Source organism: Schistocerca gregaria, chromosome 7 (assembly GCF_023897955.1).
Source record: "Schistocerca gregaria isolate iqSchGreg1 chromosome 7, iqSchGreg1.2, whole genome shotgun sequence".
Classification (NCBI taxonomy): domain Eukaryota; kingdom Metazoa; phylum Arthropoda; class Insecta; order Orthoptera; family Acrididae; genus Schistocerca; species Schistocerca gregaria.
The window spans coordinates 396,535,520-396,560,654 of NC_064926.1; the positions used below are offsets into that span (position 1 = coordinate 396,535,520).

Here is a 25,135-nt window from a genome sequence, read left to right on the forward strand (position 1 = left end):
GTTGCAGATAGGCCTTCGTCAACAACAGACACAAACGCGTGCGCACACACACACACACACACACACACACACACACACACACACACACACGAGTGCGTGTGCACGCAAACGAACCCAAAAGGCCGAAAGCTTTAATGTGAGAGTCTTTTTGTTGTGCCTATCTGCAATTCAGCATCTCCGCTATAAGGAGAGTAGCAACTTTCCTTTTCATGATATTGATAAATTCCATCCTGGATATTCCACTGTTTGATATATGTAAACATGATTACTTTGCTTTATAAACACATGATTTAAGTCTAATATCTAGCACACTACTGCACATGATCAAATGGGCTGCATAAATAAATTTAGCATCTTCAAAAGAGATGATTACACACTACTAAATGAAAGGAAAATCATATAATAAAGACACTTATGCAAACAGAACAAGATGTTGCAAACAGGAGGAGAGAAAAAGAAATTAAAATATTTAAGGGAATAAAACAGCTACTAAGAGAAGGCAAGAGTTTTAAGAAAAGACTAATGGGAACATGGCAGAATTTGCTGAATTAAACAAAATTAACTATAAATGTTTTTTAAAGAGTGTGAAGAAGTACTATGAAAATATGATCAAGAGGAACAATTTAAAAAAAGTATATGCAAGACAAAAAAGAAACTTCTAACATGTTAGACTGAGAACTTTTTGGTACGTAGTACACAACAAGTTATCTTGGATGGAAGGTCATGTTCAGATGTAGAAATAACTTCCAGTGTGCCCCAGGAAATAGTGTTGCGACACTTGTTGTTCATGTTGTATATTAGTGACCTTGCAGACAACATTAATATTAATCTCATACTTGTTGCAGACAATACAGTTATCTGTAATGAAATACTGTCTGAAAGAAGCTGCATAAATATTCAGTAATTGGATAGATAAAAAATCCACTCATAATGCAGTGGCATGATAACACACATATAAATAAAGGATTTATGTATAAAAGCTTTCAGAGTCAGTGGCTCCTTCTTCTGGCAGAAGGCTTGAAGGGGAAGGAAGAGGGGTGAAGGAAAAGGACCGGAGAGGTTTAGGAAGAGGGTTAGAGTTCAGAAAAATCACCCAGAACCCTTAATCAAGGGAGACTTACCATTGGGATGAGAAGGAAAGACTCATTGTTGGGGTCTGTATCAGATGAGATTTCAAAACCTTAGAGTTTAAACATGGAAGACTGGATAATATGCAAGACAGAGATTCTTGCTAAAAGACTGTGCACAAGTTAATAAGAGTGAAAAGTTAAGTGTATTGTGTGTAACAGAGGTGGGAGGGGGGTAGCAAAAAATAGACAGATCAGAAAATTAAAGATCCAGAAAACTAAAACAGAGTGAAGAAATGAGTACTTACTGTGAAAAAATTTTGAGACAAAAGAAATTAGCATAAATTAAAGCAAGGTGGGTGGCAAGAAACAAGGATATGCTGTAACGTTAGTTGGCACCCACAGAGTTCTGAGAAACTCGTGTCTCAGGGAAGAATCCAGATGGCACTAATGGTGAGACAGCCATCAAGGTCATGACTGTCATGCTGTAGAGCATGATACGCAACAGGATATTGTGTGTTGCTGGTATACACCCACTGCCTATGCCTATTCACCCTAAACGATACACTATGTGATCAAAAGTATCCGGACACCCCCGAAAACATAAGTCTTTCATATTAGGCGCATTGTGCTGCCACCTACTGGCAGATACTCCATATCAGCAACCTCAGTAGTCATTGAACATCGTGAGAGAGCAGAATGGGGTGCTCCGTGGAACTCGTGGACTTCGAACGTGGTCAGGTGATTGAGTATCACTTGTTTCATACATCTGTAAGCAAGATTTTCACACTCCTACTCATCCCTAGGTCCACTATTTTCAACGTGATAGTGAAGTGGAAATGTGACGTGACACTTACAGCACAAAAGTGTACAGGCCGACCTCGTCTGTTGACTGACAGAGACTGCCAACAGTTGAAGAGGGTTGTAATGTGTAACAGGCAGACATCTATCCAGGCCATCACAGAGGAATTCCAAACTGCATCAGGATCCACTGCAAGTACTATGACAGTTAGGTGGGAGGTGAAAAAACATGGATTTCGAGGTTGAGCAGCGGCTCATAAGTCACACATAACGTTGGTAAATGCCACATGACGACTCGCTTGGTGTAAGGAGTGTAAACACTGGATGATTGAACAGTGAAAAAATGTAGTCTGGAGTGGCAAATCACAATGCACAACATGGTGATCCAATGACACAGGGTGTGGGTATGGTGACTGCCTGGTGAAAGTCATCTGCCAATGTGTGTAGTGCCAACAGTAAAATTTGGGTGCAGTGGTGTTATGGTGTGGTCATCTTTCAACAGGATTGGGCACCTGTTCATAATGCACGGCCTGTGGCGGAGTGCTTACACAACAATAACATCCCTGTAATGGAATGGCCCGCACAGAGTCCTCACAACACCTATACAACACCTTTGGGATGTTCTGCAACGCCGACTTCATGCCAGGTCTCACCGACCGACATTGATACCTCTCCTCAGTGCAGCACTCTGTGAAGAATGGGCTGCCATTCCCTAAGAAACTTTCCAGCACCTGGTTGAACATATGCCTGCGAGAGTGGAAGCTGTCATTAGGACTAAGGATGGACCAACACCATACTGAATTCCAGAGTTACCGTTGGATGGCGCCACGAACTTGTAAGTCGTTTTCACCCAGGTGTCTGGATACTTTTGATAACATAGCGTAAGTTGATGCAAAATGTAGTGCAGCTGGCTTTTCGTGTGGATGAGATGAACACAAGGAAACTAGCATGAAATTCAGAATAGGGAAACTTGAAATTTAGTTGGCAGAAGTTATTTAGAGATTCCAGGAATTTTAACAGGTCAGCCTCATCGTAAGTCCATACAGCAAAGATGTCACCAATGTATCTAAACCAAACCTGGGACTGAAGGCTTATGGGTCCCAGGAAACCCCACTCTAAATGACCCATGAAAAGGTTGGCACAGGAAGGAGTCATCCTGGTTCCCATGGCCATAACCCCAATCTGTTTGTATGTCTGCCCCTCAAAGGTGAAGTATTGTGGTTCCATGGCCATACCCCTGATCTGTTTGTATGTCTGCCCCTCAAAGGTGAAGTAGTGTTGGTAAGTATAAAGTTAATTAAGGTGAGCAGGGAGGACATACAAAAGGATCAGCGGTACAGCCATGGAAGCCAGGACGGCTCTTTCCTATCCCAATCTTTTTAGGAGTCTTTTAGAAGGGTATTTCTTGGGATCCATAAGCCTTCAATTCTACATATGGTTTAGATACAATGATGATATCTTTGCTGTATGGACTCATGGTGAGGCTGGCCTGTTAAAAATTCCTGGAATCTCTAAATACCTTCTCCTTATTAAATTTCACATGGTCCTATTCCCAATCCCATGCCACTTTCCTTGATGTCATCAACAGCAAAAGGCAGCTACACACTTCTGTCCATATTAAACCTACCAACAAACAACAGTACTTACATTTTGATGGTTTCCATGCTTTCCATTTCAAAAATTTCCTCCCATACAGCCTTGGCATTTGAGGCAAACGTATTTGTTCGGATGCAGACTCTTTACAGTAATATGGCATCATTCTCACTTCATCTGTCATTGGAAGTAATTACCCCACCAGCTGAGTTCAAAAACATACTCCCCTGGCCATCACATACAATCCAGATACTGCTGATCCCTCCAAAAAAATAACTTCAGAGCACACCACTCGTCACTCATCCTGGTCTCTGAAAAGGCCACAACTTTCTAAAATCATGCCATGAAATGAGATCCATTTTGTCTGAGATTTTGCCCATCACACCTGGAATAGCTTTTCTTCATCCTGTCAATCTCTGCAATATTCTTGTTAGATGCTATGCTCCTCCTGCACCCATCTCCCTACCCTATGGCTCCTATACCTGTGATCATCCCTATTGCAAGACTTGCCCTATGCACCCTCCTAAAAACCACGTACACCAGCCCTGTTAACTGGCAGAGCATGCTGTAAAACATGACACCTGTGACACTGGTGCCTGTTTCACCACACATGCCATTTGGATTCTTCCCCTAGACATCAGTTTCTCAGAACTCCACGGGTAGGAACTCATGCTATAACATGCCTTGGTTCTCACAACCCACCCGGACTTAATTTGCACTAATTTCTTCTGTCTCAACATTTCTTCACAGTAACTACTCCCTTCTTCACTCAGTTTTAGAGTTTTCTACATCTTTCATTTTCTGACGTGTATTTTTCGCCAACCCCCTCCCACCTCTGTAACATACAAAGCACTTAGCTTTTCACTCTTATTAACTTGTGCACAATATTTTAGCAGTAATATGTGTCTTTCGTATGACCCTTTCTTCCATGTTTCAGCTCTAAGGTTTTCAAATCTTGTTCATTGCAGCTCCCAAAAATCAGCCTTTCCTTCTCATCCCATCCAGTGAGTCTCCCCTGACCCGGGGTTCTGGATGACTTTTCTGAACTCTAACCCTTCTCCTAAACCTCTCCAGTCCTTTTCCTTCACCCCTCTTCCTTCCTCTTCCACCCTTGTACTGGAAGAAGCCACTGGCTCTGAAAGCTTGTGTACATAAAACCTTTCTCTATATGCGTATTCTCCTGCTGCCACTTGGGGAGCAGATTTTTTATCTATCGAATTACATTATATTGCAAAAATATTCAGTCAGATCTTCATAAGATTTCAGAGGGCTGCAGATACTGTAGCTTGCTTTAAACGTTCAGAAATGCAAAATTGTGTACTTCACAAAATGAAAAAACTTTGTGTCCTATGAATAAAATATCAGTGAGTCACATTTGGAACTGGCCAACTCATACAAATTCTTGGGGGTAACACTTTGTAGAGATATGACATGGAATCATCATATATGCTCAGTCATGGGTAAGGTATGTGGTAGGCCTCAGTTTACTGGTGGAATACTGGGGATGTGTAATCAGTCTACAAAGGAGATTACTTACAAATCACTCGCGTGACCCATTCTAGAATATTGCTAACTGTGTGGAACCCATACCAAATAGGATAACAGGGGGTGTTGTTGTTGTGATCTTCAGTCCTAAGACTGGTTTGATGCAGCTCTCCATGCTACTCTATCCTGTGCAAGCTTCTTCATCTCCCAGTACCTACTGCAACCTACGTCCTTCTGAATCTGCTTAGTGTATTCATCTCCTGGTCTCCCTCTACGATTTTTACCCTCCACGCTGCCCTCCAATACTAACGTGGTTATCCCTTGATGCCTCAGAACATGTCCTACCAACCGATCCCTTCTTCTGGTCAAGTTGTGCCACAAACTTCTCTTCTCTCCAATCTTATTCAATACTTCCTCATTAGTTATGTGATCTACCAATCTGATCTTCAGCATTCTTCTGTAGCGCCACATTTTGAAAGCTTCTATTCTCTTCTTGTCCAAACTATTTATCTTCCATGTTTCACTTCCATACATGGCTACACTCCATACAAATACTTTCAGAAATGACATCCTCACACTTCAATCAATACTCGATGTTAACAAATTTCTCTTCTTCAGAATCGCTTTCCTTGCCATTGCCAGTCTACATTTTATATCCTCTCTACTTCGACCATCATCAGTTATTTTGCTCCCCAAATAGCAAAACTCCTTTACTACTTTAAGTGTCTCATTTCCTAATCTAATTCCCTCAGCATCACCCGACTTAATTCGACTACATTCCATTATCCTCGTTTTGCTTTCGTTTATGTTCATCTTGTATCCTCCTTTCAAGACACTGTCCATTCCATTCAACTGCTCTTCCAAGTCCTTTGCTGACTCTGAAGAATTACAATGTCATCGGCGAACCTCAAAGTTTTTATTTCTTCTCCATGGACTTTAATACCTACTCCGAATTCTTCTTTTGTTTTCTTTACTGCTTGCTCAATATACAGATTAAATAGCATCGGGGATAGGCTACAACCCTGTCTCACTCCTTTCCCAACCACTGCCTCCCTTTCATGCCCCTTGACTCTTATAACTGCCATCTGGTTTCTGTAGAAATTGTAAATAGCCTTTCGCTCCCTGTATTTTACCCCTGCCACCTTTAGAATTTGAAAGAGAGTATTCCAGTCAACATTGACAAGAGCTTTCTCCAAGTCTACAAATGCTAGAAACGTAGGTTTGCCTTTCCTTAATCTTTCTTCTAAGATAAGTCGTAAGGTCAGTATTGCCTCACGTGTTCCAGTATTTCTACGGAATCCAAACTGATCTTCCCCGAGGTCGGCTTCTACTAGTTTTTCCATTCGTCTGTAAAGAATTCGTGTTAGTATTTTGCAGCAGTGGCTTATTAAACTGACTGTTCGGTAATTTTCCCATCTGCTTTCTTTGGGATTGGAATTATTATATTCTTCTTGAAGTCTGAGGGTATTTAGCCTGTTTCATACATCTTGCTAACCAGATGGTAGAGTTTTGTCAGGACTGGCTCTCCCAAGGCCGTCAGTAGTTCCAATGGAATGTTGTCTACTCCGGGGCCTTGTTTCGACTCAGGTCTTTCAGTGCTCTGTCAAATTCTTCGCACAGTATCGTATCTCCCATTTCATCTTCATCTACATCCTCTTCCATTTCCATAATATTGTCCTCAAGTACATCGCCCTTGTATAGACCCTCTATATACTCCTTCCACCTTACTGCTTTCCCGTCTTTGCTTAGAACTGGGTTTCCATCTGAGCTCTTGATGTTCATACAAGTGGTTCTCTTTTCTCCAAAGGTCTCTTTAATTTTCCTGTAGGCAGTATCTATCTTACCCCTAGTGAGATAAGCTTCTACATCCTTACATTTGTCCTCTAGCCATCCCTACTTAGCCATTTTGCACTTCCTGTCGATCTCATTTTTGAGACGTTTGTATTCCTTTTTGCCTGCTTCATTTACTGCATTTTTATATTTTCTCCTTTCATCAATTAAATTCAATATTTCTTCTGTTACCCAAAGATTTCTACTATCCCTCGTCTTTTTACCTACTTGATCCTCTGCTGCCTTCACTACTTCATCCCTCAAAGCTATCCATTCTTCTACTACTGTATTCCTGTCAATTGTTCCCTTATGCTCTCCCTGAAACTCTGTACAACCTCTGGTTCTTTCAGTTTATCCAGGTCCCATCTCCTTAAATTTCCACCTTTTTGCAGTTTCTTCAGTTTTAATCTACAGGTCATAACCAACAGGTTGTGGTCAGAGTCCACATCTGCCCCTGGAAAAGACTTACAATTTAAAACCCGGTTCTTAAATCTCTGTCTTACCATTATATAATCTATCTGATACCTTTTAGTATCTCCAGGGTTCTTCCACAGGGGGTGTTGAACATATATAGAGAACAGCAGCATGAATGGTTACAGGTTTGTTTGACCTGTGGGAGAATGTTACAGTGATGCTGAAGAAACTGTACTGGCAGGCTCTTGAAGATAGACTTAAACTATTTTGAGAAAGTCTACTAACAAAGTTCCAAGAACTGGCTTCAAAAGATGACTCTAGGAATATACTACAACCCCCTACTTATCACCCACATATATATCATGAAGACAAGATTAGGATTATTACAGCACACACAGACATTCAAACAACCATTTCACCTGTGCTCCATATTTGAATGGAACAGGAAGAAACTCTAATAATTGGCACGATGGTATGCACCCTCTGCCACACACTTCACTGTGGTTTTAGAGGATGGCTGTAGATGTAGACAGGAAGAAATCATATTTCAACAGTTAAGATTGCAGATGACAGAGTCTGCATATTTCAAGAGAACAGCCAAAAAAACAGTGTTACTACTATACTCTGATTAAAACTGCTTGTTGTTTGATGTTTGTCATGTGGCACTACAGCTTTGCCTCACTGGATATCTGTTGCACCTCTGTTAAAGCTTGTGTAATATGAATGGAACAGACTTTTCTGTATTACGGCTGGCACTAGTTAAATGTTCTGATGGCAGTGCCCAATAACAGATTATGCACGTAAATCAAATTACTCAAGCATTGGAAGTGAACTGATGCTTTGTTATGACACACTGACACCAGTAGACAGTTTGTGTGATGGTGACAGCTCTGAGTAGAGTAACTAAGTTCCAGGTGCTGAAGTGTCAACTATTAAGTAATTTTAATCATACAGTAATGAAAGTATTGATATTCCAGAAATAAAAAAATAAAATGAAATGAGGTGTATAAAGGCATTTGAGATGTGATTGAAGCATAAGTATTTTGACATGACAGCAGTTCAATGAGCAGTTGATGGAGAGTGTGGCTCAAATTTTGCCTGATTCTTTGGCTGAACACCATTTTGGGGGGTAGGGGGGGGGGGGGGGGGGAGGTGAGGTAGGAGGGTTCTTGAAACGTTATTTCTCATTTTAGGCACAGTGGAAGATAGGTGAAGCTAATGGGGGAAATTTTCACTTATTAATATCAGTCCAGGATGGTATTTTTTTTTAAATACATTCAGATCAACAAACTACATCATTATCTGTCAAATCAAGTTTCTTTTCCCAACATCAAAAAATTACATACCTCTCCGAGTCAGAAAATTTGCTGCTGAAATTCATGTCTCTAATCCATCCATAATGTGCTGGGTAAAAATTATTTGCACTGTACCAGTTTTCATATAATGCTCGGTATAATGCAGCATTATTTTGCCTTAATCTGCAGTAATATTCATAGCAGAAGGCATCATATTTTTGCATTTCCTGATCATAGTCACCATATAGCATTTCTGCTTCAAGAAAGATAAAAAATTATTAGTTACCTGAAAGTTATAAGCATCCTTAATTCATAGATGGAAAGATAGACCATTAAATTATTGTTTTCATGACTGAAAGCTTTCAGAACAGCTCCAGAAACATACAAGTAGACAACAACACTCCTAACGTTTAGAACCATATGTTCCTTCTTCAGGGATGAAAGAGTATATAACTGGAGAATGATGGACTAGGAGATAACCTTCTCAGAACCCAAGCTAAGAAGAATAAATCACCTTATGAGTTCTGGTTGTCCTCTCACCAGTTCACCCTCCCCTAACAATTTCTTGTTTCTTCCTTGAAAAAGGAAACTGTAGTTTCAAAAGCAAAGTGTATTGTTATCTACTTCCATGTCTTTCTGTCAGTTGTCCCGAAACTTGTCTCTACTGAACAATATAATTTCGCAAACCATCTTTCTTTCTGAGAAGTTGACAGTTATCAATATCTATAATTACTGATGTAATGCTATAAAATAGTAAAAATTTATTTGGCAGATTTAGTTAAACAACAAAAGTAACAAATATATGGAGGATAACTCTGACAGATCTGCACTGCAACTTGTCAGTAAACATAGTGAGAGGGCAAGAAAGGAACAAGATACCACAAATGACAACTACAGGGTGTTTCAAAAATGACCGGTATATTTGAAACGGCAATACAAACTAAACGAGCAGCGATAGAAATACACCGTTTGTTGCAATATGCTTGGGACAACAGTACATTTTCAGGCAGACAAACTTTCGAAATTACAGTAGTTACAATTGTCAACAACAGATGGTGCTGCGGTCTGGTAAATTCTATAGTACGATATTTTCCACATATCCACCATGCGTAGCATATAATATGGCGTAGTCTCTGAATGAAATTACCCGAAACCTTTGACAACGTGTCTGGCGGAATGGCTTCACATGCAGATGAGATGTACTGCTTCAGTTGTTCAATTGTTTCTGGATTCTGGCGGTACACCTGGTCTTTCAAGTGTCCCCACAGAAAGAAGTCACAGGGGTTCATGTCTGGCGAATAGGGAGGCCAATCCATGCCGCCTCCTGTATGTTTCGGATAGCCCAAAGCAATCACACGATCATCGAAATATTCATTCAGGAAATTAAAGACGTCGGCCGTGCGATGTGGCCGGGCACCATCTTGCATAAAACACGAGGTGTTCGCAGTATCGTCTAAGGCAGTTTGTACCGCCACAAATTCACGAAGAATGTCCAGATAGTGTGATGCAGTAATCGTTTCGGATCTGAAAAATGGGCCAATGATTCCTTTGGAAGAAATGGCGGTCCAGACCAGTACTTTTTGAGGATGCAGGGACGATGGGACTGCAACATGGGGCTTTTCAGTTCCACATATGCGCCAGTTCTGTTTATTGATGAAGCCGTCCAGGTAAAAATAAGCTTCGTCAGTAAACCAAATGCTGCCCACATGCATATCGCCGTCATCAATCCTGTGCACTATATCGTACTATTACAGGGTACCCTCCACCACTTGCCATATGCAGGCTTGCGGAGTATGTATGTATGTAGATGTAGATACAGTCTGTAGGTGGAAACAGTGGTGTATTTAGTGGGTCTTTAAAATCCTGTTTCCCTTGATGTACATGTGCACTATTCTGTCAAAAAAAAAAAAATATTTTCTCTCTTTTGCAGTACAGACCTCTTCTGGTACATTTTTCATCAAATTTGTCCAGATTAGTCATGCAGTAGTCAACAGCAAAATTGTATCCTCCAGAAGCTAAGCAATAACAATAATCCACTTTTCACCCCAGAAAACTCTAGCTATAAATTTTTCAAAGTACGAAATTAACTTTCCAGACAATTCTTTGACTAACGTTCTGTTTATAGAATGGAGCTGTGCACACACATCATCTACAGTAATAAATCGGCAAATAAAATTAATTGGATTGTTTTTTAAATGGTCTAGACAATTAGTTAGTTACATCTTGTGTAGATTGTTTAAACAATTCCTTTATTGAAATAATGTGGACTAAGTTTATAGAATATGTACATATGATTAGAGTTAACATTAATGAAATTCATACACAACATGCACAAAGCATTCTCATAATTAATTCTTAATGTAAAATATACAGTAATATGTATTCTAGTATTTGCATGGTGTCAGGTACTCCATACATCTTTAGTCACTGAATTGACCAACGCCATATTGTGTAATTTCTGATGTTTTTCACAACGCAGAATTGCAGTTTTTTGGGGAAGGGCAGGGGGGGGGGGGCATGTTTTGGTGCTCAGTTGATACTTGAGCTAGGAACATGGAGTGAAAATTCTGTGGTTTAGCACAGACCAGTTACCATTTGTATAACTATTCAAACATCTGTCTTACTATAGCTATGTTCCAATATATTAAGCAAGGTTTGGGCGATGGACCAGAGCTGGTATCCAGCAAATTGTTTGAACTGATTAATTTGATTAATTTCTTTTGTACAAGGTTTTAATTGGGTTGAAATTAGGGCTCAGATAATGGCATCATTTGTATATGCACTCCTAAGATTGTGTGAGAAAAAACATGCAAAAAAACATGTTTTCTGGGAGTTTTTTTAAGCATGCCACTTCTGTATTTTCAGCTTGTATGAATCAGTCCAAACTTTGCATGAATGTATGTAAATGGATAAAATCAAAAGCATTTTTTTCCAATAATCTTCATCCATCGTCAAGATACACTAGTTTACAGTCAAGCTAAAGGTATCAAGTAAAAATTCATTTTTATGTGAACTGAATGCCTGGAAACAGTTTCAAGTGAAACAAATAGGCCTACATAAAAAATGCATTCTTATTATAAAATTGAAACCCTTCTTTCAAAGATCTAGCTTCATTCATATTTTATATGCAAAAAACATTTTTTGTGAGGTTTTTTCATGTGTACCACTTTCATGTTTCAAACATGTGAATCACCTCAAATTTTGTAAAAAGGTAAACATATATAGTGTGTAATTAATTGTTGTTCTGTGGCTTTGTGAAAGCTTTTCCACTGCCATGAAATAGTCAGTTTAAAGTTGCACAAAAGGTGCACGTAAAATCTTCAAAAACTACTATGCTATCATGTTGAACATTTATTGTTTGACAAAACAAGATTATGTTCAACAATTTTGTACAGGATTTAACAGTTGATAGTATTTTGCCACACATACATTGTTTTACAGCTCTTCTCCTTATTTCAGCCAATCATAGTGACTAATTTGGATTTGTTGTTGCAACATTTCGTGGTAGAGTAAAAGCTAAACTAGAATGAAAAATGCTCATATTTTAACATAAGAAAGATGTATATGACCTAGGCAGAGTTAGCAATGTAAAAGAAGGGAATTAGCGTTTTCACTTATCTGGCAGCTTCAGGAATTTAAATCAAAACATTTTGACATATTTGCACTTTTTATGAGCTATCCCCACTTTTCCAGGGCAGTGAGCTCTCTTTGCTCCAAAGTGTTGGTACACATGCATCTTACAATTTATCATCTAAAGTCTCTGATCCTGTGCCAAAAATCCAAAAGATTCACCAGCCATAGTAAACAACGATAATATCATGTGGCTGAAGAGAATGTAATAGGTCTAGAAAGTTTTATGGGTTTGCTCCTGGTGGGAATGCTAATATATATATATTTTTTTAATTTCTGGTTGGAGGTAGCTGATCTTTTTCCCTGAGGAGATCATTTCGTCCCCAAATCTATCCCTTGTTACATGTCTGGTGAGGGGTGTAAGAACAAATAGACACAAATGTATGTGTGTCTAGAGAGTGCATTCACAATAGAAAAAACCCAGAGTGGGTGTGCACCTGTAATAGTAAGTGTCTCAGAGTGGGGATGCATGCATCCCAAACTTAAACAAATTGTGTCACACTGCATGACACGACAAATGCCATTTTGGATGATATGAAAGCATGTGTCATGTAATACAACATGACATTATGTATCATGTCATTTTATTCACATGATGCATTACATTACATGACATGGAAGCTAATACTAACAAGTAACAAAATGTGAATATTTCAAGATATTTTGATTTAAATGTCTCTGAGGCAGCCAGATAACTCAAAAAGCTTGTTCCCTTCTTTTACATCTGTCCAGGGACATATTCACATTATTTTTTAGCTATGAGAGGAGCATTTTTCATTCTGTTGAAAAGTATAGCCGTGTTTGTTTTCAGATATCCAGTCCATAATGTTGTAAATGAAGCAGCTGACTCAATGTAAGTCATCATAAACTTTGGATGGCCTCCTACTGGCAATAAGTCATCAAAATAATATGGATTTTCTACAGCATTACATTACAATTTGTTGTAATCAAAACATACATACGCACAAAAAGAAAATTTTAAAATCACAAAGCTAATGTGGATGTCAAGTTGGGACTTGACTAACTTTATTTTGTAACATGTGGCAATATTACAAAACAAATAAATCATTAGTATAAACAACATCTCTGTTTCAAGCTGAGAAATTTTCCCTATCTCCAGTTATTTCTATAATATTTCATTCCAGAAAAATGTTAATTTCATGGAGGGCAAACAGATCAGTGCACCTTCATTAAAAAATTCAAGAAAAATGAAACTAACCGATAGAAAATGCAAAATTTCTGATGCCACAATGAAGATAAGTGGACCGAATAAAAAGCTGATCCAAGAATAATGAGGAGATGATGTTGCTTTCTTGCCTCAACACAGTGGCTAACAATCAGGCAGCCTTCTTCTGATGAATTTTATGACTAGAGTGTATGACTATGTTCATACTAAAAATGGACATACTTGCAAGAAGTCATTATCATCCAGCTGCAGTCCCAAAATCTTATGAAATACTTGTTACATAAGGAAAACTTCAAGATAAATGTATCAATCTGTAGGGACTTAGTATCTATCAATATTCATTGTACATTGATTTTAGAGTAACTAGTTTTCTTTGGTGTGATATTTCATCTTCCCTATGAAAGAGTGCTTCCCCCCATGAACCATGGACCTTGCCGTTGGTGGGGAGGCTTGCGTGCCTCAGCAATACAGATGGCCGTACCACAGGTGCAACCACAACGGAGGGGTATCTGTTGAGAGGCCAGACAAACGTGTGGTTCCTGAAGAGGGGCAGCAGTCTTTTCAGTAGTTGCAGGGGCAACAGTCTGGATGATTGACTGATCTGGCCTTGTAACATTAACCAAAACAGCCTTGCTGTGCTGGTACTGCGAACGGCTGAAAGCAAGGGGAAACTACAGCCGTAATTTTTCCCGAGGACACGCAGCTTTACTGTATGATTAAATGATGATGGCATCCTCTTGGGTAAAATATTCCGGAGGTAAAATAGTCCCCCATTCGGATCTCCGGGCGGGGACTATTCAAGAGGATGTCGTTATCAGGAGAAAGAAAACTGGCGTTCTACGGATCGGAGTGTGGAATGTCAGATCCCTTAATCGGGCAGGTAGGTTAGAAAATTTAAAAAGGGAAATGGATAGGTTAAAGTTAGATATAGTGCGAATTAGTGAAGTTCGGTGGCAGGAGGAACAAGACTTCGGGTCAGGTGACTACAGGGTTATAAACACAAAATCAAATAGGGGTAATGCAGGAGTAGGTTTAATAATGAATAGGAAAATAGGAATGCGGGTAAGCTACTACAAACAACATAGTGAACACATTATTGTGGCCAAGATAGATTCGAAGCCCACACCTACTACAGTAGTACAAGTTTATATGCCAACTAGCTCTGCAGATGACGAAGAAATTGAAGAAATGTACGATGAAATAAAAGAAATTATTCAGATAGTGAAGGGAGACGAAAATTTAATAGTAATGGGTGACTGGAATTCGAGTGAAGGAAAAGGGAGAGAAGGAAACATAGTAGGTGAATATGGATTGGAGCTAAGAAATGAAAGAGGAAGCCACCTAGTAGAATTTTGCACAGAGCACAACTTAATCATAGCTAACACTTGGTTTAAGAATCATAAAAGAAGGTTGTATACATGGAAGAACCCTGGAGATACTAAAAGGTATCAGATAGATTATATAATGGTAAGACAGAGATTTAGGACCAGGTTTTAAGTTGTAAGACATTTCCAGGGCTAGATGTGGACTCTGACCACAACCTATTGGTTATGACCTGTAGATTAAAACTGAAGAAACTGCAAAAAGGTGGAAATTTAAGGAGATGGGACATGGATAAACTGAAAGAACCAGAGGTTGTACAGAGTTTCAGGGAGAGCATAAGGGAACAATTGACAGGAATAGGGGAAAGAAATACAGTAGAAGAAGAATGGGTAGCTCTGAGGGATGAAGTAGTGAAGGCAGCAGAGGATAAAGTAGGTAAAAAGACGAGGGCTGCTAGAAATCCTTGGGTAACAGAAGAAATATTGAATTTAATTGATGAAAGGAGAAAATATAAAAATGCAGTAAATGAAGCAGGCAAAAAGGAATACAAACGTCTCAAAAATGAGATCGACAGGAAGTGCAAAATGGCTAAACAGGGATGGCTAGAGGCCAAATGTAAGGATGTAGAAGCTTATCTCACTAGGGGTAAGATAGATACTGCCTACAGGAAAATTCAAGAGACCTTTGGAGAGAAGAGAACCACGTGTATGAATATCAAGAGCTCAGATGGCAACCCAGTTCTAAGCAAAGAAGGGAAAGCAGAAAGGTGGAAGGAGTATATAGAAAGTTTATACAAGGGCAATGTACTTGAGGACAATATTATGGAATTGGAAGAGGATGTAGATGAAGACGAAATGGGAGTTACGATACTGAGTGAAGAGTTTGTCAGAGCACTGAAAGACCTGAGTCGAAACAAAGCCCCCACAGTAGACAACATTCCATTAGAAGTACTGACGGCCTTGGGAGAGCCAGTCATGACAAAACTCTACCAGCTGGTGAGCAAGATGTATGAGACAGGCGAAATACCCTCAGACTTCAAGAAGAATATAATAATTCCAATCCCAAAGAAAGCAGGTGCTGACAGATGTGAAAATTACCGAACTATCAGTTTAATAAGTCACAGCAGCAAAACACTAACGCGAATTCTTTACAGACGAATGGAAAAACTGGTAGATGCATACCTCGGGGAGGATCAGTTTCGATTCTGTAGAAATGTTGGAACACGTAAGGCAATACTGACCTTATGACTTATCTTAGAAGAAAGATTAAGAAAAGGCAAACCTACGTTTCTAGCATTTGTAGACTTATAGAAAGCTTTTGACAATGTTGACTGGAATACTCTCTTTCAAATTCTAAAGATGGCAGGGGTAAAATACAGGGAGCGAAAGGCTATTTACAAGTTGTACAGAAACCAGACGGCAGTCATAAGAGTCGAGGGGCATGAAAGGGAAGCAGTGGCTGGGAAAGGAGTGAGACAGGGTTGTAGCCTCTCCCCGATGTTATTCAATCTGTATATTGAGCAAGCAGTGAAGGAAACAAAAGAAAAATTTGGAGTAGGTATTAAAATTCATGGAGAAGAAGTAAAAACTTTGAGGTTTGCTGATGACATGGTAATTCTGTCAGAGACGGCAAAGGACTTGGAAGAGCAGTTGAACGGAATGGACAGTGTCTTGAAAGGAGGATATAAGATGAACATAAACAAAAGCAGAACGAGGATAATGGAATGTAGTCAAATTAAATCGGGTGATGCTGAGGGAATTAGATTAGGAAATGAGACACTTAAAGTAGTAAAGGAGTTTTGCTATATAGGAAGTAAAATAACTGATGATGGTCAAAGTAGAGAGGATATAAAATGTAGACTGGCAATGGCAAGGAAAGCGTTTCTGAAGAAGAGAAATTTGTTAACATCGAATATAGATGTATGTATCAGGAAGTCGTTTCTGAAAGTATTTGTTTGGAGTGTAGCCATGTATGGAAGTGAAACATGGACGATAACTAGTTTGGAGAAGAAGAGAATAGAAGCTTTCAAAATGTGGTGCTACAGAAGAATACTGAAGATAAGGTGGATAGATCACATAACAAATGAGGAGGTATTGAATAGGATTGGGGAGAAGAGAAGTTTGTGGCACAACTTGACTAGAAGAAGGGATTGGTTGGTAGGACATGTTTTGAGGCATCAAGGGATCACAAATTTAGCATTGGAGGGCAGCGTGGAGGGTAAAAATCGTAGAGGGAGACCGAGAGATGAGTACACTAAGCAGATTCAGAAGGATGTAGGTTGCAGTAGGTACAGGGAGATGAAGAAGCTTGCACAGGATAGAGTAGCATGGAGAGCTGCATCAAACCAGTCTCAGGACTGCAGACAACAACAACAACAATGAAAGAGTGAGTTAGTCTGTTCTTGTATATGGCTTTACTGACATGCCTGTACACTAGATTGCACCAACTAAAATAAAGTATCAAAATTTCATTCTCTCATCCACAAGTGTCATTCCGGATACCCAGTCACACCAATGTCCTACAAATGCTTGTCTAGCTAACTGAAACCTGAACAAAGGCTACACATTAACTGATACATGAGGTGATCTCCTTAACAGATAGCTCTCCACTTGATGAAGTAGTTACTACATATGATGGCACTGCAGTAGGTTGCAGCAGTGTAATAAACAGAACACATGGTGCAGTCACAAATGGCTATGAAGTATATGGAATGGCAATGGAATGAGAAGGAACATTACTTGAACAGAATTTTGTTGATTTATAGGAAACGGTACATAATTTATTTTGTATTATGTGGGAAGAATATTGAAAAGAATATTGTAATTCAGTTGTAACCCCACAAAGTTGCAGTTCTGGTATTGTTTGGTTCATCCCAGGTCAGTTTGGTATCATGGGATCAAGTGTAATTCCTTTCAGATTTCTATACATATCAATAGCTCCTTGGCTGCCTAAAGTGGCAAAGGTAAACTGCCTATAAACCATGGATAATTGCCATAAGTAAAGTAGTAGTAAGAGTGACTGTGTGAAATAACATAAAACAAGACTCATTTATCACTAGAGAGGGTAATTCATATGAAAAGTGTGGCAATTGTTTTAAGAGTAATTAAATGTGTGTAATATGAAAGTTTCCACTCCGGAATTCATCAATAAAAGAGAGACAGCTGAGCAAGCACAATATAAATTGATCCACTGTTTACAGCGTAGTCATTGGAGTCAACTATTCACACTTCCAGTGCCTCTGAGAATATCTGAAAAAGAGGAGATAAAACTTCAGGCACAAAAACATGCTCCAAGACCATGGACTAATTCCCAGAAAACCATAGTATATTATCAACAACCTTTAAAGGCTGCAAAGGCTGTCAGAGTGGTAGCATCTGGTAGAGTGATTTGTAAATAGCAAGATCAAAAGAGCATGTATCATGCTCAGTATTCGAAATGACACCAACCAATGTCTTAAAAAGAAGGAAGCAAGGAAGGAAGGAAGAATATTTAGAATTTAATGTCTCATCAACAGTGAGGTCATCAGAGATAGAGTACAAGCTTGGGGTAAGAAAGGATGAGGCAGGAAATTGACCATGTTCTTTCAAAGGAACCACCATAAGTGATTTAGGGAAATCACAGAAAATCTGAAGCAGGATGGTCGGACGGGTACCTGAACCATCGTCCTACCAAATGCGAGTGCAGTGTGCTAACCATTCATCACCTCAATCAGCCACAGTCTGGAAAGATGAAATTTTAATTGTGATGAGGGAATGGAAATTGATAGTAGGAAAAAGAAGAGAAGGAAAAATAGTAGCAAACAGTGGATGCGGGGAAGGAGAGCAACCATATGTTTGAATATTGCTTGGTTTAATAAACATGTAAGAAGGTTATACAGGGTGAGTTACTAACTATTGCCACCAAGAATAACTCCAAATTTGTATATATTGTTCTTCAAAATCACTCATGTTGGCGAGTGTAGCCATAATGAATGCTCCTTAGGAAACAAGTGATAATGAAGATTTTCTGTTTCTGACATTTCCTACATTACATAGGCCTATACATTTACTGTACACAATGTAATCCCACGGGAGCAAATAAAACTAAATTAAATTCGATTCATGAGTAGAGTACAATATGCTATAAAACAGTTCTAGCAGGGGTTTCAAGTTTCTTGTTTCATATGTGGGCAACTTATGAAAGTCTTTTTTCCTATTTTTTCAATACTTGGAAAAGTTATAATGAAATTTTATGTACCTGTTGCCAAACACATTTATAAGTATACATATTATAATCACACCAGACAAAATATTATTCTATTTAAAAGAACATAATGGACACTGGAGCTCTGTAGGTGGTCTAGAACTGGCACCAGTTGGCCATGTGATCCTCCCCCACTGACATAACACATGGCTATGAAGTAGTTTATATGTGATAGTAACTTGTATGGAATCAGCACACTAAGATAAGTCAACATGGAGACATGGCCAGATATTAGAAAGGAGTTATTATATTTGAACATTTCCATGACCACAACATGAATTAAGTTGTCCGACTTCTTGGTGCATCAATGAGGACTGTCTAACATGTCCATATGGAATTAGATACCACTCACAGTCATGTAACACAGAGTAAGAACAGTTGTAAAAAGATCCTAACCAACAGTGCTCGAGGCACGTATCATGGCAGTCAGATTCAAACCCAATAGGAATTGCTGCTGACGGTGAATACAGGTCCACCTCAACCAGTTTCCAAGCAAACACTGGAAAGGGAACTGCATTCAATGGGCACTTGGTATTGGGTACTTCACAAAACGCCACTGATCAGAGTGGCACAAAAAACTGTGTATCTTCAATGGGCCAAACAATGCTGGAAGTGGACATCAGCTGACTGGAGTTATGTATTGCGGTCTGACAACTCACAAATTTATCTCTTTTCTAATGATGTAACGCATGGAGTGCATCAACAGTCTCATGAAGCATCTAACCAACGGTATGTGGAGAGTACATTTCTAGCCAGAGTTTTTTTTTTGCATAGTTTTGGGGGTATTTTTTGTAACATGACTTTGGACAACTCATTCAGGTTATCCTGAACATGAGCCAGAATGTTTATTTCAAATTCTCACTCGTCAGAGAGTGGCTTCAACTGGACATAGCAATATTTGAAAGAAACTGTGGACTCTCTTCCTTAATTAACTGAGACAATTATCATAGGTAGTGGTGGCATTGCATGGTATTAGTGTGATATCTCCAGGGGGAAGGGGGCAAGGGGGAGGGAATAACTTTTTGTCCTGTGTGTATCTGGTTGGTTCAAAAGTTCATAGTATTTTTGTTTTGCATGTTGGTGTTCTGGTTACTATGGATTTATTTATTGATTGTCATTTTTTACCTGTAGTTCACTGCTGCTATACGAGTTTACACATTGTCATTTTGTCATTTGGAGATAGAGAATGGAGCTGTGGGTGTAATAAAATGAAGAGCCAAGTGGAGAAATCGGAACATTTCTGAGATATTTTTCTGTTTGGGTTAAGTAGAGGGGTGACAACAGTGGAAACAGTCAGAAACATCTGAGCCCTGTGTGGGGATAATGCCATTGGGCAGACCACAGCAAGAAAGTGATGTTCTCATTTTAAGTAGGATCTTTTTTGACATTAGTGACTTTCTACTTCCAGAAAGACCATCGGGGTTTGATGAAGAGCACTTAAACGTATTAATCCACAATGATCCATGTCATTACACTTGAGAACTAGCAAATGTGATGAGCTGTGATTATTGTACCATTGTGCAAAATCTGAGTTTAAAAAATCAGGTGTCTGTGTACTGCATGCTCTTAGCCCAAATCACAAGTCAATGGATGGCCATATATATATATATATATCTCTGCTTGCTCATCATTAATTGTCTCATGAACAACACTGACAATTTCTATCCTGTATCATTACTGGTGCCAAGGAATGGAGTCTATATGCTAACAAAAGAAAAAGAAAGGAATGGTTGAGGCCAAACAAAGCAACAACTCCAAACACAAACATCTGTATATCCACAAAAGATAATACGTTTGTTTGTGTGACCATCTTCTGCAGCATCTGTTAAAATCTATTATTATAGGTTATCTGTCTAGAGCTGACTGCAATTTAATCAAAGAGAATTACTCCAGACACATTTGGCTTTTATTTATAAGGCACCTTCTGTGGTTGTTGGTGTTTCTTTACATATTCTGCTCCTTCCCTCCTTGCTAGCAATGGTTGGCACTGAAAGGCTTTATTTCAAATTTGCACTTGGCAGTTTGTCCCCACTCTACAGTATTTCCTGTGATTAAACTGTTTCCCATTCAGCACTCTCACAGCATTTATGTCAAGAACAGGCTTTTAATAACCATAAAATGTTTAATATAATTACAATAATTCGTTTACATTACAAGAGCTACCAGCATTAAAATCACAGGCGAACGTCACTGCTCTCGTTCTACACTATTTGTTTGATATTGCCTAATGTTAAGTTATTGTAGGCCGGAGATCAACGCCTCGTCTTTCTGTGTGTGCCGTCGTTTTGTGCTTAAGAGATTCAGTGCTATTCGTTTTGTGCACCTACGTTTACGTGTGACAATTTTCGTCTATGTATCTGTCCACGTGTCTGAACACCTTTAACTTGGACTCTACGCCCGTGAATAGCTCGTTGTATTTTAAAAAGTGTTTGTCTCCGTTTCTATGTCCACCGTATTTTTATATCACATTGTCATCATTTGTATCTTGTATGTTTCTCTGAGGCCAAAGAGCGGCGTAGCATGCTGCTGCAGGCCTGCCTGTAAACAGGTTTGAAAATAACAATAAAGAAATAAAAAAAGTTTTTGTAGGGCACCAACACCTTTTAATCGAAACTGATACTTCTGTTATGAGATGATGATTAGAACATTACGAGAACTTGCAATGAGGTGTTATCTACGGGTGTGCACTGAAAAATAATATCTCCAAATTTTTTATGTGAAAACTCTTAAAGCTTAAGAGCACTGAAGTGTAGCGTGTAGCATTGCGGCTTGTAACGTAAATGTGTCAATTCCTGAGAAACAGTGTGCTGTAATCGAATTTCGAATTTGAAGAGACCGTCCACACATGGCGCACCTTCAATATAACAATGCGTAACCACATACGAGCGCTACCAATCTGCAACAGTCCGACGCCTTCGGTTCATTGTCATCTATCATCCTCCATATAGTCTCGACTTGGCCCCATCCGATTTACATCTGTTTCCAAAATTTAAGAAACGCCTTCAAGGCCTTCAATTTGACAGTGATGAAGTGGCGCAAACAGAGGCGAGGTTGTGAAACATTCTACAATGTCGGTATCAACAAAATGGTATCTTGTTGCGAGAAATGTGTTCGTCGTCAGGTTGACTGTTGAGAAATATGTAGACATGAAGAATAAAGACGTAGAATGTTGATATCGTTTGCTTTACTTAAAAAGCTTTAAGATTTTTACATAAAAAATTCTGAGGCATTACTTTTCAGCGCACCCTCCCATTTTGTTAAATATAGTGGTCGCTTTTTGGATAGTTTCGCTACCTCTCTACAATGGGCTTCCGGGTTCTATTGCCGGCCGGGTCTGGATTTTCTCCGCTTGGGACTGAGCGTGTGTGTGTTGTCATCACCACTTCATCATCATCGGCACAAGTAGCCGACGTTATCTAAAATCAGACTTGCACCAGGCAGATGGAATGTTCGGCCAATAATGACATATGCACATTTCTTTTTTTCTGTAGAACTACCTTATCGTATTTTTTACTGCATGTTTAAAGTTACTCATTTGAACACACTAGTTGGAAATCACATATTGCTTTTTAGTTGTAGGCACTGGGAAACGGAACATGTTTGTGTTGTCAGATTTATAACATTGTAATTATTTTTTACTGTATATCATAGATGTTCTACATCTACGTCTACATTTGTACTCTGCAAACCACTGTGAAGTGTATGGCGGAGGGTACGCCCCACTGTAACAGATGTTAGGGTTTTTCTCGTTTTCTTCGTCCTGTTATTGCCACGTGCCATATCGTGAAAACTTTAGTTATTGGTAAGTTATAATGTTTCTTCAAATCTTAATATGTACTCACTTTTTGTGTTTTTTCGACAAGACAATGAAACCTAATTAGCATGTTTTCCGAACGTTACTTGCTAAAATTAAAAATTTAACTAACGCTTAACTTTCTACTTACTCCTGACCTCAAGACTAACAATACGCTGCAATTTGTATTAACAAGAATCTATACAGAAATACCTATAATTGCTTCTTTTAAAAAAAAAAAAAAAAAAAAAAAGAAAAGAAAAAAAAAACACCAGTGCTACAACCTTCATACCGCAATTTTTGGCGGGAAGCATTAGTATTTACGAGTCATGAAAATAGACGTAAATCATATTATGGAATATAACGTTTTAAATCATGGTAAATTTGATAGAACTGTATATTAAGAAATGTATTTTGGAGGACAGGTTACAAAAGTAGTTGTTCAATAAAATAATTGGTACCGTATTTGGTGCTGCTGAAACAGTTTCGTAACAAAGATTTTTTTTATTATATAGGTCTCAGTCTAACGATTTTTATCTTTAATTAGTATGTGAAAATGTGACACTATAACAAATACAGCTTTGCGTTAAGTACAATGAAAAATGAGCATTAAAAACAAAGTGCCGAATGTGGCAGGTACATTTTTTGTGCACTACCGTACTGCTTTCAAAAAGATAAGGCATTTTCATGTGATGTACACGAATAAAATAGAATACAGATTTATTTACACTAGTAGTCTATATTTTATGTTTGATGAGCTTAGTTACGAGCAGGTACCGTACCAGCGTTACATGAGAAAATGTGGGAAGTCGAAGCATTGTCACCGGTCAATTGAATTTCGATTGTCGTATTTGGAAGGAATAGCTACTATCAATGGAAAACAGACTGCGTTTTAGTGGCGTGTTACAGTAGCAGGCTAGAACAGATCAGCCATATAGACCCAAGACGCGAAGAAAGAAAACGGCAATTTCTCGCACTTTGTGCGTCTTTAAAAAAAGGAGATAATACATAGTTACCGTAGACAATTATGTTCTATGCTCAGCATGTTGCCACATTTTTCACTAAGGCAGTGTATTATAATTGAAAAACTACACGTACCCATCATTGCAAGAGGTCGCAGTTATGATCCATGGAATATATATATAATGAAACTATAGTAAACTAAACTTAATTAAGGTTCTGCCTCTAAGGGTCCTATTTAATTAGATGATGCATAATAACCATACTCAAGAAGTCCTAGTATTAGAATCATTTTCCTAAAGCTCACATGTGGAATATGAATAACAAAATTTTCTTTTTATATTCAACTAATTCTGAGCCCCAAAAATTTAAGTGAAGTCATTACGCAATGTAGGGTTATGCTAATATTCGTGTGTCATCCAGGAAAGGTGCATCCACAGTGAATTGGCAATGGAGCTGAAACAAAAAATACTCAGCCAAGGCAGTCAGTTGATAATAAACCAATAATCTAGTCGCAGTTATTAAAAACAATAATACGTGGAAGTCTGTAAAGTGTTCACAGTACGATTTAACCACATTATCGAAGCGACAAAAGTAAATTACTGCCTCCACTTCTTATGTTTGCTTGATTCAAGATACCAATCGTTCAATAAACTGCCACTAAGGATCCCATCAGCACTGACAGATAATAAGGCCAACTAGTTCATAGCAATAATCGGTAGAACGAGCAATGCCAATAAAATCAGCTCTTATGGATAATACGGTATGAAACTAGTCTACGCAACAACTCACCGCTGCTCTGAAGTACTGGCGCCGTAAAATATTTGACTTTGCAGCTGAGGAGACGATCTCTAGACGAAAAGCATACGCAGCTGTACGCATATACTGACTGCAGTGCTCGGAATGTTAAAGTGTCGACGTGGCACGGCCAGCTGGTGCACACGTCACCTTATTTTCTGTTTTGTGAACATGGAGTAAGCTATTAAAGATTTTGAATGACAAAGCGAAGACGGTCAGCAGTTCGCAATGTCAAATATTTTTATACCACGATAGAAGACAATGGACGGCGGAGACATTCCGTTTACTTTCGATGATAGACATCAGTTTCAACTACATAGACCCAACCCAGTATTGACCACCTGTAGCCCTTCTCTTTGGCCGAAAACAAACGTATAAACAGCTACATACAGCTAACACTATGGAAATTTCAAGACAGGCATATCGTAATTGTTATCGCGCCATATGCTAAAGAGTTGGCCTCGCTTCCAGGACGCTTTTGGAGTACGACGCGGTAGTAAGTTTACTGTACTATATTCTGGATAGTTGTTAGAAATTTCGTATTCCATGTAGTAATGACTTTGGGCATAAAACGAGTCTGATGGAAGACAGATATCGCAGACGACCTGTTCTGATATGTAGGCAATTTAAAATTCAGTTTAATGAAGTAACTCGCACAGTGCCCTCCACCATGGTTCCGAAAACATCGATCATCTAGAAGCCAGCACGCGCTTTTCTC

The 25,135-nt window shown here is 38.9% G+C and overlaps 1 protein-coding gene across 1 annotated transcript in view; it reads right to left on the bottom strand.

The window, feature by feature from the left end:
• Positions 1-24,550, bottom strand: part of LOC126281238 (uncharacterized) — a 201,012-nt gene extending 176,462 nt beyond the window's left edge. The window contains exons 1-2 of the mRNA XM_049980010.1: positions 24,412-24,550; positions 8,537-8,738 (exon numbers count right to left, since the gene is read on the bottom strand). Coding sequence (XP_049835967.1) covers positions 8,537-8,736 — 200 coding nt within the window. The 5' untranslated portion in view covers positions 8,737-8,738; positions 24,412-24,550. The remainder of the gene's footprint in view (positions 1-8,536; positions 8,739-24,411) is intronic.
• Between the last annotated feature and the right edge of the window lie 585 nt (positions 24,551-25,135).